Source organism: Episyrphus balteatus, chromosome 1 (assembly GCF_945859705.1).
Source record: "Episyrphus balteatus chromosome 1, idEpiBalt1.1, whole genome shotgun sequence".
Lineage (NCBI taxonomy): Eukaryota > Metazoa > Arthropoda > Insecta > Diptera > Syrphidae > Episyrphus > Episyrphus balteatus.
This window is the reverse complement of record NC_079134.1, coordinates 46,923,569-46,939,955: the sequence shown is the minus strand read 5'-3', so window position 1 is coordinate 46,939,955 and position 16,387 is coordinate 46,923,569. Positions and strand designations below refer to the sequence as shown.

At 30.1% G+C, this 16,387-nt stretch overlaps 1 protein-coding gene across 2 annotated transcripts; it reads right to left on the bottom strand.

Annotated features, from left to right (window-relative positions):
- Positions 1-3,821: 3,821 nt before the first annotated feature.
- On the bottom strand, positions 3,822-15,578 carry LOC129906382 (probable cationic amino acid transporter). 2 transcript variants are annotated; one of them, XM_055982128.1, is made up of 12 exons: positions 15,385-15,578; positions 9,603-9,748; positions 9,127-9,321; positions 8,962-9,053; positions 8,770-8,904; positions 8,545-8,699; positions 8,238-8,482; positions 5,032-5,175; positions 4,713-4,966; positions 4,549-4,647; positions 4,326-4,485; positions 3,822-4,261 (listed from the first exon to the last, which is right to left on the bottom strand). In XM_055982128.1, exons 2-12 carry the CDS (start codon positions 9,745-9,747, stop codon positions 3,954-3,956), a joined length of 1,932 nt encoding a protein of 643 aa, XP_055838103.1. In that variant the 5' UTR covers position 9,748; positions 15,385-15,578; the 3' UTR covers positions 3,822-3,953. The 2 variants fall into 2 exon arrangements, with proteins under 2 accessions (XP_055838103.1, XP_055838104.1); XM_055982129.1 differs by lacking the exons at positions 9,603-9,748; positions 15,385-15,578 and adding an exon at positions 9,391-9,473.
- Between the last annotated feature and the right edge of the window lie 809 nt (positions 15,579-16,387).

Genomic DNA, 16,387 nt, shown 5'->3' with positions numbered 1-16,387 from the left:
GTAAAACTAAAAACTGTGACGGTTGGAATTTAGTTAAGTGCTGCAAAATGCGTTCTTTCATGGATTTTGAAATTAAAATGATTAAGTTATGCGTATACCTACACCCTTGAATCAAATTAAAAATTAAGTAAAACAAAAAAAAAAATCTTCCCTTTTTTTCAAAAATATAACACAAAAATATGTGTTTATCATTAAAATATGCACAAAAAACCGAAATATGCGTTTATATGCATTTAAAGCAAAATATGCAAAAATATGCACTAACAAATAAATGCCATTTTAAAGGAAATTACTTGATTCGAAAAACGGTCTTATTCCAATGCTTCTATTAATGCAGAAAAAAAATATGTTTTCACATAAGAATCCTTGCCCAGGTTATGAGGTAACAAACACAAACAAAAAAATACCGACGAATTGAATACCTCCTCCTTTTGGAAGTAGGTACAAAATCAAACAATAAGATCGAAGCTAAATTTTAATAGTAATTGAAGTTATAGGTTTATCCAAATTTAAATCTTTAGTAACTCGGTTTAAAAATCCAATTTAACATGAAAAAAATTGAGAAGAATAAATTGTTGTTGAAACGAAATGCAGAAGTGGGGTTATTCTCAATTTTTGAAACTATTATTGCATTTAAATTAATAAGAAAACGTTTTTTTTAGGAATAACGTTAGGACATTGCTGTTTTTAGTCTTAGTCATATTTTCTGGAATATCATAATCTATATTTTATCCACGTGCCTCTGGTATCATGTAATGCAATGGTTCGTCATGGTAGACTGTTATAAAGCATCTGATTATCTTCTGGTGGAGGGGGGATGTATCGTCAGGCTGCTATGATGGCCTCCTTCCATTTTTCTTTGTGGTTGTATTGTCGACCTTTCTTGTGTTTTTCTCGAATTATAAATCCACGAAAGGTATTCAATAATATTCACACCCAGTGGTCTGGCATGGCAATTGGCGATAATATTGATTCTAAGCTGCTCAAAACCAGCCACAGTTGATCTACCAACGTTAATTAGAGCGTTATCTTGTTGAAGCTGCCAGTTTAATCCAGCAACTGCATTTTTTTTTTCGGGTAACCAAACCGTGAATGAAGCTCGCCGACATGGACGTTAAGTAAAAACCTTTTCTCCTGTTCGTAGATCGTTCCAATACAAGCAAATCCATATGAACCATCTAGATTGAACTTTTTCTAGTCGGAAAAAATTATTTTGCACCATTGATTTGTCTAATGAATGGGTTTCAAAACGAATTTTTCGCGGCCTTTTATACCGGGAGAAAACATTGGTTTATGCTTCATTTTCTTATACTTGATTTCCTCGAAACTACTCAAAATAGGCTGAACGCATCGGTAAACTGTTGTCCAACCGGTAAATTGTTGTCAGAATCAATTGCCACGCAGCTGCGCGCAGACTTGAAATTATACCATACCACATTTTTGCACTGCAGAAACCATTGATGATGGCCAACCACTAGCATAGTTTTAACCATAATTCTCGCGATCGTTTATAAAATTGTGCACTACATGGTTGATTCGGTTTATTTCAATTGCAATTTGACAAATTTATATTGGTGTAAAATCTTTAAGTGTGGATATTTTAACAAGCGATGCCGTAAATAGTGATTCGGTCGAATACCGAATATTCCGCAGCCGAAAATTCGGCCAACGATGTGTATCTATCCTACAAATACGTCACGTCAGATGTTATCTTACTGTATTGCATTGCATATGTCGGCCGAAAGTTTAGATTTTTCTTTTAATTTACGAGTGAAATGCTATTTTCAGAAGCTGGAATGCTTACACAGATGGAAGTTACCGTTTGCCACCAACAAATGCAAAATTTTGTTAAATGAAAAATTTTTTTATTCGATTTTTTTGAGAAAAACTGCTTTGAACATTACGCCTGGAAAGTTAAATCAAAATCGTTAGAGCCGTTTTCGAGTAATTTGCTATAACTTGAAAAATTTGTATGGGAGGTACACTTTCTAAGCGAGACATAAAAAAACAAAAAAAAACTAACTTTCAAAATTTTATAAAAATTATCTTTACCAAATTTGTAAAAAACCCGGGTGGACGGGTTTGGGCTGTGGAAATGTGTACAGATGGACGCACAGACTCACAGACGTAAGGACGAAATTGCGAGACCCACTTTTTCGGAATTCTCCATCATCGTAATGTTGGTTTTGATTAAAACCTCAATTTTTTTTTTCGTACAAAATACTTATACTTATACTTAAATACTTATACTTTTTACTTAAATTAATTCATATTAGTGTAAAACCTGCTAATCGGGACACTCTATAATCAGACCACCTTCTATTCGAACCGCACTTAATGCTTTCCCTGCTATTTTTCATACAAATTTCCCTCTATAATCGGGACAACTGCTAATCGGACCATGGACCACCTTTCTAACATTCTTTTCTTATATTGTTTTACCTGTTTAATTGGACCAAAAGTTAAAAATATGAAACATGTGTGTTCAATGTTCATGTACATAGGTATGCATTGCATTTTGTTTCCTGGTTTGCTAGCAGCGCCAATTTTGAAAAGCTCTCCGGTTACATCTGTTTTATGCGGGGATTCCTCAAAATGTCTAATGTCAAAGGAAACAATTTGACAGTGCAATAGAGTTTTTAAAGTTGAATGTTTTGTTTCTCGATATGTATTTGTTTTCAAAAAGGAAAAGAATGAGCAAAGTATTATAGTGAAATTGATTTGAAAAAGAAAGTTAAAGTTAATAAGCCCTTTGAAATTTGTTGGTACCTATATTGGCATTAATTTTTTACGTGGTTTACAAGTATGAATAAGAAAAAACTTTCTAAATGGACCGGTCCGATTAAAAAGGAACCTCTATAAGAGGACCACCTCCTAATCGGACCACTTTTCTTCGGTCCCAAGGGTGGTCCAATTAAACAGGTTTTACTGTATTTTGTTTATATAAACCCAATCTGAAACTGAAGAGTTTTTAGTGAAAAGTGGAAAAATATTAATACTATAAAAATGTTTTTTTTTTTAAGTTTTGTAAGATTCATAGAACCTACATGATAAGAAAAAAACAATCGCTTTCAAGCGACAAAATTGTAGCGAAATTCTTGTTTTCTAAAATTTAGGAACACTCAAGTAAAATAAAACACTTTTCTTCAAATAAATAAAATTTAATTAACATTTCCATTTTATTTTCGATATAGGAAGGTACATTTTTTTAAAAAGACAAACGGTGAATGTACAGCTTTTTTTTTTGTTGTTTTGATTAATGCATTATTTAGTTTTATTTTTTTTTTTTTTATTATTTTAAATATTTTACTCAAATCGCAGTGGCTATAATTTATATTTAAAATTACATACCTAATATAACATAAAACCTAATCATTTTATCAATTAATTTATCTAAATGCTAATTTTATCGGAGGACGGAGAAATCTTATATTTATATATATATTTTTGTCCAGTTTTGTTATTTGGGACAATATTTTTATTTTTTTAAATACACCACAAGTTTTTTATAATGTTTAAATAAGTTTTTTGAAATTAATGGTTGCCTTTCTCAATTTATTTTCCTTTGTGTAATTAATTTAATTTACACTATATAATTTTTTCAAAATGTGCACATAATACGTATAATATAATGAGAAAATTGCCAGGCTATATTTTTTAATAGAACTTATAAGATATATCAAATTCATTCAACTCACAATATTTATGCCAATATACTTAGGTCGCTATTTGGTATATTATTTTAACAAGCATCTGGGAACTTTAGATTTTGAACTTTGCAAGCTGTTTTTTTTTTTTTTAATTGTGTGTAAGGAATTTACTTTGAATCACAAATCTCACTGCATCTTATGAAATTATTATTAGTAAAATTATATTAATTCTCTTAACTGGTCAGTCCATTCGTCACCACTGCCTCTATCATTTGAATACTCATCTTCTGACGTATCCGAATGTCATCTGTTTCCCGAAATAACTTGTCCTCGTGGCATTCGAATAGTTGTTTTACCCGAAACACTCGGTATCAGTTCTTCATTCATGGATTCTCCATCGAAACAGTAACAACACCAATTATCACATCGAAATAAAAGAACCAAGCCACCTAGAGCCCAGAATACAATTGCTGGCCATGAATACTCAAGGCATGACGAGAGTAACAAAGATCCAATGGCAAAAGATGTGGTACACATTACTGGCGAAACATTGATGACACTTGCTGTGTATTTTGGAATGAATGACATCATAATACTAACTATCGAAATTCCTAAACAAATTTTGGCAAAATCAGATCAGTGGTTCCTAAGTTTTTGATTTGCAATTAAACTTACCAATAATACCAGTAACAAACATTGGAAAAAGGTGCGTAAATACTCCAACAATGGTAAGCGATATTCCAAAAATTATAACTATAATAGCGAATATGGTAACCCGCCAAGAGGCAAGTGAAGGCACCCGAATACTTCGTTCCATTGGTCCGGCAGTAGTAACCTTTAATAAATAGTGGATATTGAATTTTATTGCATGAATGTTTTGAAAAATTGGTTATCTTACTTTGATTTTTTGTCGATATTCATCCACAATCGCATCGATATCAGTTGAAGTATCAGATTCTGAAGATTCAAATTTTTCTGCATATTCAAAATCTGATGGCTACAAAATATAAAATATACTTCATTTTCAAAAATTTTTTGAAAACTTCTTTTATTAATACGAACCGGAGGTTCACCATCAGATAAAATAGTTGATTCAATATCTGGATTATCACGAACCGGGCATGGTGATGATGGTTCGCCCAAAAGTAACCATTCTTTTTCAACTTCACGTTTATTATTTTTATTCGATTTCGTTTTGGCCTTTTTTAAATTGCCTTGAATTGGAAAATTGATATTCCATAAACTTCTTCGTCGTGCTGTGCTACTTTTCACTATTGGAGCTGTGGACAAGCGACTATACGAAAGTGAAGAATCACCTAAAAAAAATTATGTTGGAGTTGATATTTGTCTTTATTTTTTAAAACGATTCTTAAGAACTTACTACTTTGCTGAACATATTTAGGCCGATAAGGTGAGTATAATAAATAAAAAGCACGAAAGAGTCCAGCACATAAATGTCCTGCAGCTAAAATATATGTTAGATTTTGCAAAGGACAAGCAAACGCTACCATTGCACATAAGCTTCCTGAAAAATAAAAATATTTTTATCTAATTAATTAAAACTTGAGTACTGATAGTGATTTTGATTATTTTGATTGATTTTGAGAATAGGGCCCATTCTGTAAGAAAACACAGGGAAAATATGATCACCTAAAAACTAACAGATTGTCTTATTGAACTGTTTTATGAAGAAACCTTATTAAAATCAAAGATTAATAAGGTTTTTCCATAGAGATTTCTTACAATTTTCATTAAATCTTCTTAAAATTTTAGTAAAAATTTCATATTTTTTTCAACTTGGCACTAGAACAAAAATTGTGACCAATATTTCAATAGTGAGTTGGTTCAGGTGATAAGGGGTGAGACTAGAAAGTTGAAGTCTTCAGTGCATTTATTTTTATTTTCGTGGCAAAACCCTACAAATGCAGATTTTAAAACAATAAGGAAAACCCGATTTTTTAATAAGATTTCCTTCTTCGATTAAATCTGAATCTTCTGTTTAAATAAGTTCAGAAACATTATACAAACAATAAAAGTGTAAAAACAGCACTGCACAAGTGCATTTAATTACAAGTGTATTTAATTATATTATGTACACTCGGGCGTATGAGTGTTTTTTTTTTTTATTATTTGAAAATTGACTGAAAATAACATTTTTAGCTGTTTGAATTTAATTATATTAATAAATAAATGTACATAGATAACTGATGTTTTGTATAATTTTTTTTAGAACAACCAGTTGGGAACAAAAAATTTTCGAGAAGTACTGATGTGTTATCGTAAGCGCCAAATTAAATAATGAATTATGGGCAACACATAATTGTATTTTTGCAGCACTAAGAACGAATAAAATATCATTTTTTTGTGTTAATAATAATCGGCAATAATTGTTCAAGAAAACATTCACATTAAAATTGTCTTCAATTAATCTTTAGACAAAAGAAAATAGTTAAAGGTTTTTCTTACATTAATTTGGCGGGAAGGGCTCGATGTGAGGAAACGCTTTGCTCAAAACTGTTTTCACAATGGGTTATTTTGTGTTCCTAGAAGTTTTTCAGAGCATTTTCGCACATTTTTGTTTAATCTTACTTTTGAGTTACAGAAAGTAAGTCAAAAATTTCATGTTTCAACTGATATTTGTTTAATTGATTAATGAGATGAAAAGGATAAAGTTAAGTACTTTTTTTAACAGCGATATTTTTGACAATTATTAAATGGCAGGTACCGTAATTTTAAAAATAAGAAAGTACCTATTTCATGATTTTTACCAACTCTTTGTTGGACATCTTTTAACGAGACTCATCTATTAATTTCTGGATGAGGATAACCGATTCATATGGTACATAATTGTTTAAATGCAAGTATCAGTTCACAATATGCACCTAAACGCTTTTGGTTTTTGACTTTACAATTTTTTTTGGCAGAATAATTTTTGGCACCGCATCTCATGAAGGAGCAATTGCTAGTGTTTATGAACTCTCAACCGTTCTTGTGTGCGTGTTATTAATTTGCAAGAATGGATGGTACCGATTCCGAACGGCTCAGCAGAAATGCACTTTTTCATGATAATGATATTCTTGAAGGCTTTGTCCATTCGTCACAAGGAAAAAAGGTTATAAAGTGGTGGAGGCGGATATACAATTCCATACCTATTAAGTTATCGTTCATCGCACGAACCATTAGTCATAAATTTTAGGGAAAATCTTAAAGTTTGACATTATCTAAATATTTCTTGTCTCAAAAGAGTTTTTAGCCAGAAAACACCGAAGCACTATTTCACTCAAGCGAAAGTTTCCCTAAAACTGCGGTTGTGAAAGAAAAACTCGATTCCCCAAAAATTGACAGATGCTCAAAAAATAACCCTGTCGGAGATTCTTTCAAAAGAGGTTACAATATTGTCACAAGTCACAAAACGTGGATATATGCATAATGAACCCGAAACGAAAAATCAACCTATGAAAAAAAAGCAGTTCAAGGTAGAAGCCTTTCGAAGCAAATTTGTAGTGTTTTTTTTTCACGAAAACCAGTCATGTGGCTACTGTAGCTTTTGAAAGCCGAAAGATCGTAAATTTAGCGTGATATTCGACCATTTGTCTGTTCGAAATTTATGAAAGATTGAGAGAAACTAATCCAAAAAGGAGAAGCATATTGAATCTCGTAAACGCAAATTCTCTCACATCAGCTCAAACAAGTGATTATTTATTTGTCCACTCAAAAACTCCAATCAAATTTGCACCTTTCTGTTTCCAAAAATAAAAGATCAGATGCGTGGACAACGATTTGCATCACCCGCAGAAGCAGTTAAGACTCTTGTGAATTTTTGATAGTGAATTTTTCCCTCCCATACTCGAGAAAAATAAAGCGATACAAAAATAATTTTTACTGATTCCTTAATGATCGTATATTTTTTGGTTGAAAATGGTCATACAAAAATGCAATTTAAATTTAAAAGTATCATGTTTTTAGATTAAATACAAAGTTTTGTCAAGGCTATATGCATCTCGTTATCCTTATGAACACCGTTAACAATGCAATAATGATTCAGTTTCTTAAATAAAAATTGGTTGGTGTCAAGATAAATCTTTTTTTCGTGTTACCAAATAATTAGTAAATGATTTTAAGATAATCTCGGTATGAAAGGACCCATCCATTACGTTGGTGGGAGCTAATATTTCAAAAACATTTTTAATTTAAGCGTTCAGAAAAAATCAGTTGGTCAAGTCGTTAGACGTTTTAAGGTCTTATAAATTAAGTGCTTACTTATTTATAAATAGAATAGTGAACGAATAGGGCACCCAAAGATGTTGGTCTGTAAAACATTTTTTGCAAAAGTTCATTTTGTTTTGAGAAGATAAAGAGCTATTCAAATTGTATTTTGCACAAATTTTAAATGGACATAGCCCATTATTATTCTGAACCTTTCACACTGAACATTTAAGTAAATTGTAGGTTTTAATTATGTTTCAACATTTTGTGCTAATTTGGCTTATTGTAACGGAAGAGGTTGAATATTTAAAAAAACATGTTTTACCCTCCTGAATTGAACATGAGCATGAGTGGCTAAATAGTTAAAATATAAAAAATTACCTGCAATAAAAACAGCTAATACTGGATTACCACTATCTGAACTTTCATAACTAATTTGCCTAGATAAAATTTTCCATTCCGATTTGGCAAATCGAACAATAATACTGTACATTTCTGGAAATAGTTCCAAAAAAGAACCAGAACACGTTAGCAGTAAAAGGCACGCAGCGGCTTGGATAAGTTTTTGAAAACCATTTTCTTCTAAAATTTTAAATAATGGCACAGCAATGTATTCGTTGGTTGTCCTATAAAAAAAAGATAAAAGTTTATTAGATTGTTTTCTTTAATTAAAAAAAAATATTCCTACTTAGCATGAACAATAGTTGACAAACAACCAGCTGATAAGAGAATTGATCCACAAACAAAAATAACAAAGAAAAGGCCAGAAAATCTTTGATATCTTGATTTACTTGTGAAATCGCCAGGATATGCAAAAGCTATTAATGCTGCCGCTGTAAGGAACTGAAAATATAAATATTTTATTAGTATAGAGTTTAATTTAAAAACGGGTATTTTTTCAAGTTTAACTAACATTACTTGACCCATTTGGAAGAAGTTCTTCACGATCCCATTCTTTTGAGTTACCGCTGTACCAGCCAACAATACTTAGAATCCCATTGATACCAAGCATTCCAAGTGTCATTATAAAGCTAAAAGCTTTTGTGTTCTATTTCAATATTAACATATTATTTTAATTTTTTTTAAATTTAATTTCGATACAAACCTCTAATCCAAGCATAAACATTCCAGTTACCAAAAATACTACTGCCACACCTAATACATCTGGCCATGGTTCGTTTTCTGATGAATTTCTTCCTATACAAAAATAAAATCATTTTTAGTTTAAATATTTTTTTCTGAAAATATTTTTTGTAAGATATTGACTAACCTAAAATTAATATTCTGGCTAAGCCTCCCATTAATTCATCCAAGCAAGCACTTAGAGTACGAGCCAAGGCTCCGCAAGCAGCTAAAATGGGTAAGATATCCATCCATGTAGCCAGAAATAGGCACGTAAAATCAAACTTATTGCTAGCTCTAATATAAGGCATTTGAAGTGGTCTTAGACTATTTTTACAAGAAGCTGAAAGAATTAAAAATGTTATTAAATATACATATTTACAATATATTTACATAAAGTCTTTATTTTTACAATTATTATCAATTTTATGAAGTACACTCGGGCGTATGAGTGTTTTTTTTTTATATTTTCTTTACTTCAGTTATAAGTTTGATATGAAACAAAATTTATAAAAAAAGCTTTTTTAAGTAGTTTGCATTATGTACATAAATATGTATATGTATAAGTATATGCTTATAAGGAATACACTGTATATGTATGTGTTTAATTAAATGTAAACTTACCTGAAATAAATCCATATACTGATGCAAATGCTGTTGCAAGAACAACTGTAGGGCCAGGCGATTCATTATAAATAATAAGATGAATTAAAACCACCGAACCTAGGGCCAACCTTCCCCCACAACCATTTGTAATGGCTTCACACATTCTGTAAAATTAGTCAAATTTTATTAATGATTAAAAAAATATACACTTTTACATCTTAATAAAAAAACAGTAACATCTTTTATACTGAGTGTCCCTGAATAAAACAAGGAAAGCTTAAGGGTCGATTCTTGGTTATATTTTAAGAAAAAAAATTGTGCTACAGCTGATACCATTTAGCAATGATTTAAGAAAACCCTTATTTTGTTATGAAATTATAATTAACATGCGAGTAGAGAAATGTGTGATTAATATAGTGCTTTATTAATATAGTCTTAAGAAAAAAGAATAGTACAAAAAAATCAATTTTTTAATTTGATCTTTTAAAGAGATGAATCCATTTAAAAAAGAGAAAATAACAGCTCAACAAAAACTGCTTAGGGTTTCTTTCATAAAATTAGATTGTTAAATTTTGTTATTATTACTTTTGTTTAAATTTGAAACATAAATTCTTTGGTTGTACATAAATAAATAAATTAAAAAATATTGTGTATTTTTGTATGTCATGGGAAATTAAGTTCCTTTTTAAAATATGTTAACTAATATCGAATTACTTTAAAAGAAAAAATCGAATTTTCAGCGATCTCAATTTTGTATGGAAATCATATTCCTTGGAGAAAAAATTCACTTGAATTCGCTTTTTTTAATCCCTCTTTTTTGAAAGATTTTGGTACACGGACTTGCACACACACTGGGAACATATATGACATTTCTCAAGCTGAAAGTTTACGTCGTGTTTCTTGTTTATTTGAGAACACCAATTTTAAATAAAGAGTAAATTATTATCGAATATCGTATATGTATGTATGTATGTATTAAATTTATATCAAATTGTAAGCAAGTAGTACATAGTGGCGCAACGGTTAGTCCGATGGACTCTAACGCCAGAGGTCTTTAAAATCTCAGCCTAAACCACATTTTTTCAGGGTAACACGGAGAAAAAATGCATGCTTATACATATGGAGTGCGTATTAAACCAAGCGAATTTAATAAGCGTCTTAAAATAAGCGGATATAGATAGATAGAACTTAAGAAAAGCATCATCTTTATTCATATTGCCATATTTTTCTCTGTGTAACAGCTTTTCTCGGTACCTTCTGATACCGAGTTATGTATTTAATGAAATGAAACTCTAGTGCTTATTTTGTATTCAAAATGGCGGATCGTGCCCTCTTTCAATATAAAAGATATTCAATATCCATGCAACATGTACAAAATATGGACGATTTCATTTTTTGAAGGGCAAAATAATCCACTGCCTGATGTAATTGTGCTAAAACAGAATTGAAAAAATATTCGATTTATACAGAACATACTCTTTTAAATTTTATGCATGTTGACTTTTATCCTAAAACTTAGGGTCTTCATGTAAAAAAAAAACGTTATTGTGTATCCTTAAAAAAAAAACACAAACTTAGCAAGTATTAGCAAGCAAGTATTTTTAATTTTGGTTTGCAGTAAATAATTATTTAATTATGATTACTGGACCATATTCATTAGGGTGTGTCAAAATGCTAAACTATGGCATTTTCAAATGTAATAGCTTTTAAAAGTTGCATTGCTTATCAAAATTTAATTCTGGGTTTCCAATTTTCATTTTAATTAATTTCTTTGGCTCGCTCAAAATATACGAAGAAATCGAAGAAATTTGGATTTTTAGAGATTTCTCAAACATATGTTTCTATTTTGATTGCGCCGTTTGGATACAAAAAAAAATATATTAAATTTTTTAAGGATTTCACGTGAAAGATAATTCTAAGAAAAAACTTTTAAGCTGATATTTGTTGAAATTGAACACTTAGTACGGAAAGTGCGAAATAATGAGTGAAGAAAAAAAATAATTTTTATTTTTATAATTTTTATATAGAAAAATATATTAATAAAGTACCTACTAAACCGTCTAACACCTTTCACGAGAAGTCAGAAATTCATACAATCATTAAATTTAACAACAAATACATCATAGCAATGTGTAGCAAAATAATTCTTTAAAAAAGTTTATTGTGAACCTAAAATTCAACATTTAAAAATTTTTTTCGAAACTGCTTTGGGTACGGTCAAAAGACCAAAAGGATATGTTTGTCTACTATTTTAATTCATAAACCTATGCTGAAACGTAGTCTTCCTTTAGAGTATTATTTAAGCTTGTTTATCATAAAAAAAAAATCAGCACTTTACTACTTTTAAAAACGCAAATTCAGTTCTGAAAGGGTACGAAAATTAAATAATATGGAAAAATTACCTAATAAAAAAAAGTCGGATTTCTTAAGAAAAATATTTTTATTTCCGTTATTTATGGAATATTCTCAACAATGTTATACCATTCACACCAACTTTTGAGATAACGTGGATTTTTTTTTACACAACGGTTCATTGAATTAGGGTCATGTAAAATTTGTGTTTACTTAGTTGGGCAAAAAAGTACTATTTGGTTTAAAACTGATGCAGCTGAGTTACAATTTTTGAATGCATTTGGTAGCAGGGCTATTCAAGGTTCCGTAGCAAAAGAAAAAAATGAGAAAACTTAAGATTTGTAGTCACGGTACATGAAAGACCGTCACAGGGTGAATATTTTTTCGTTTGTTTTTAGAATGCCCATAACTCCCAAAATATATGGCTGCCATTTTTTTTTTATTATTTTTCTGATAACAGTCACCACCTCTTCTATCTACTGTTTTCATTTCGACGTTGACTTTTGGGACAACCTGTATAAAATGGTTTTTTTTTCTAAACAACTTCAACCGATTTGAGCGAGCCAAAGACGAACGATATTATAATTATTTTTTACTTATTCTTAAAACTTAGACCATAATACAACTTTTGACCACTATTAGATTGCAAAATTAGAGTACTTTTTTCCGCCATACAAAAGTGACACATCCTAATATTCATAGACATTGTCTAAGCTGCTTCTAAGAGAGACTGGAGTTTATCCTATTCAAATAACATTGAATAAACCCCAGTCTAAAATAAACTGGGGATTTTAAAACGACTATGAATATGCTCCAATGTATTTAAAGATAAAATCACCAAAACCATTAACCAACAAGTTTATAAAATTATTCAGACCGACAAAATTGCAAGACCATCTGTTTTTGCATTTTCTGTCATATAAATATTAAGTTCTATAGCTTTATTTTCTACTACGAATGCTTAACTTGACTTAAACTAAAGTCATTGAACGAATCATAACGAATCCTTTGTTCCAAATGCTTGCAATAATTGTTTTGTTTATTTCTCAACTTGTACACAAAAGTCCTGAGTTCAAGTCTTGACATCCCGTCATTTCTGTCTATGTCAACCCATTATGACTGACTGAACTAATAAAATGCACGACTGGGGTCGCACGTACTTGCTCTTATGCTAAAAGTAACTCTAATGTTAAAGCTTTTTATTCAAAAAACACCGTTTTAAATTATGTTTTACAAAAAACCAAGTATGCCATTTTATTACTTGCATAAAAAGGTATTTTTAGAAAAAAAATTTCCAAAATCGTTAGAGCCGTTTTTTAAAAAAATAATTTTTTATATATAAAAAATTTCTAACATTTTTCAAAAAAAAAGATGGTATGCCATTTTAAAGAAATAATTAATTTACACATAAAAACGAAATTTCAAAATTTTTCAACAAACCGTTTTCAAAAAATTGATTTTTCAAAAAAAAATTTTGAAATATTTTTTAAAAATCCAAAAATGCACTTTTTGAAAATTTTCTAAAATTTTAATATTATTATTATTTAATTGCTTTTGCATAAAAATTTTCGTTGAAATCGGGTTAATTTTGTACGAGATATTTAGAAACCAAAAAAACCGTTCTATGACAGGTACCGTTTATAACGGTACAAAAAATATTTTTTTTATTTCAAAAGTTGGCTCTTATGTGTAATACCACACATAAAAATTTTAATCAAAATCGTTAGAGCCGTTTTTGAAAAAAATTCACTTTTCTATTTCCGTTATATGGCAGGTACCGTTAGTTTTGGTCATAAAAAAAAAATTTCAATTTCCCCTCTAGGGAATCACCAAAAACTGCTAACTACCAAGTTTGAACAAAATCGCTTCAGTAGTTTAGGCTGTAGCTCGAGGTTCTTACAGACAGACAGACAGACAGACAGACAGACAGACAGACAGAATTGCCGGACCCACTTTTTTGGCATTCTCCATCATCGTAATGTCATGTAAAATTGTTATCTCGAGTTCGATTTTTTTTACGAATCCTAAACTTGCCCTATAGTACCTATATCGCAAGTAAAAAAGTTCAGATTAAAAGAAAATAAAATGCACGACTGGGGCCGCACGTACTTGCTCTTGCAGTTCAAAGCACTTTTATGTTAGCTTACTTGTAGATTATAAGATCTGCCTCTATATATGTACATTTTTAAGAAATTTGGTTGGGGGAAAAATAAAATTTAGTTTTTATTTGACTTGACTTTTTTGAGAAAAACTAAAACGGCAGTTTTACTGCAATTACTTCGAATATTAAGTATGCAAAATTTTATCAAAATCATTAGAGCCATTTTTGAGAAAATTGCAATAACTCCATAATGATGTACGGGAAGAGCCGACATCCGCGATTTAAAAAATCGTAAAGACCATATTTCCACTATCCGCATTTTTTGAGAAAAACTAAAAACGCAGTTATGTTACAACTATATACAGCATTACGTGTGTTAAATTTAATCAAAATCGTTAGAGCCGTTTTCGAGAAAATTGCAATAACTCGAAAATTTTGTATGGGAGGTATACGTTCTAAGCGAGATATTAAAAAAAAAAAAAAAACCAACCTTGGAAATTACGAAAAAAACATCCATACCAAATTTCAAAAAAATCCGTCCACCCGTTAAGGCTGTAGCCACTTGTACAGATGGACGCACCGACGCACAGACGCACAGACGCACAGACCGACGGACGTCATGACGAAACCCACTTTTTTGGACTTCTCCATCATCGTAATGTTAGTTTTGATTAAAACCTCGAATTTTTTTTTTGACACGAAACCAATACTTGCCCTATAGAGCAAGTAAAAAATCTATTGTTCAAGAAACAAAACCACTGTTCAGTGTTTTTCTCGTTAGTAAAAGGTCAAGATTCGTCTCCGGTACACCACAAAATGTAGGTATGTTTGTACACTTGTAACATCCTTTGGCGTTATATGACCTAGGTTAATGTCTTACTTTTGGTACAGATGTGTCATTCACTTTGCTAAAAGCACATTTTGTGTTTATCCAGAGCATTTACCACAAAATCAATATTAAAGAAAAAAAACACAAGTTTTTTTTGTTTCGTATCTTGAAGGTACTTTTGGAGCTTTAATGTTTTTTTTTTCCTTCAAGGCGAATGGCATTTAGGTTTTTGTTATCCGATTTTCTTTTTATATCACTAATTTAGTTTTATTAACTATAAAAAAAAAAACAACTACAAAATTGATTTTGGGGTGAAATACCTTTTAAGAAAACAATAAAATTTCAGAGTCAAAAAAAACTAAGAAAAGCTAAACAATAACATGACACCATTAGCATAGAGTTCATAATTATTAGGTTTCGCACGCGTTTGATGTTACTGCTTTAATCCAAAAAAAAAAAAAAATAATAAAAAATCAATTTATAGATTTTCGTTTGAAAAATCAAGTGAAAATACTGACATGATGAAAATGCTCTCCGCCTTTTGTGAAATGTTGTTTGATTTGACGAATTTTTTAACGCATTATACTCTTAGACTTTAAAAACAAAAGAAAAACGAAAGTTAAATCCACGTATAGAATGCGTTTTTCAAAATTGCTTTCATATTAAATTTTTAAATTAGTTTTACTTTCAAAGATTTTTTTTTTTAAGCAAAAATTAACGTCTTTTCATTAATGTAGTATTTTTTGATTGTTTTAGTTTTAATTTTGCAATCTTTTTTCCATTGCGTTTAAATAACAATTTTATTTTTTATTAATTTAACAATGAAATTATGCAATTTTTTTTTTAATTTTTTTAATGAAATGCTATCCACACTCTCTACGAACTTATTTTTGTCTAATGAAAATTTTGTCTGTTATGATTGTGAGAAGAGTGGATGGAAAAAAAGTTTCATCAAATCACTTTTGGTCAATGAATTCGAAAGCTTTTCGCTTGGTTCTTGCGCATTAAATTGAAAAGCACGTTTTGTTATTATTCCTTTTTGGTGATTGTCAGAGAACCATTATTAGATTTGGCCAATTCACAACAATCAACATTAGCATTGGAATTGCATGATTTGCACGAAGAAGCGTTGTTGTTATTAGACCGAAAATAATGCACAAAGAAGAATAAAATTAAAATTGATAAGTGCCTTAGATAAAATACAGGGTGGTAGTTGGTAGAAAACATTAAATTATAAATCGGTCTATCTGTTTTTGTACACATTTTCACCGCATAATCGAAAATCGGATAAAACATTTTTTGGATTTAAAAAAAGGTGTAGATTAAGGTGTAGATTGAAAAACTTGCAATTTGAATTCTGACAGCAAGTTTGTGCGACCCAGTGATGCATTTTATTTAGAAGAGTTTCTTTGCAAAACGTTTTAAATTTTTATTTAAGCTCAATAGAAGTTTAATGCTTAAAAACAAACTTATATGACAGAAATTTTCTTCTTATTTTTATGGATACATTTTTAGAGAGCA

Coding starts and splice junctions, on each gene's coding strand:
- LOC129906382 (XM_055982128.1), bottom strand. CDS start 9,747: ATGTGTGAAGCCATTACAAATGGTTGTGGGGGAAGGTTGGCCCTAGGT. Junction 8,483..8,544: donor TCAACTATTGTTCATGCTAA/GTAGGAATATTT, acceptor TTTTTTTTATAG/GACAACCAACGAATACATTG. Junction 4,648..4,712: donor TATCTGATGGTGAACCTCCG/GTTCGTATTAAT, acceptor TATATTTTGTAG/CCATCAGATTTTGAATATGC.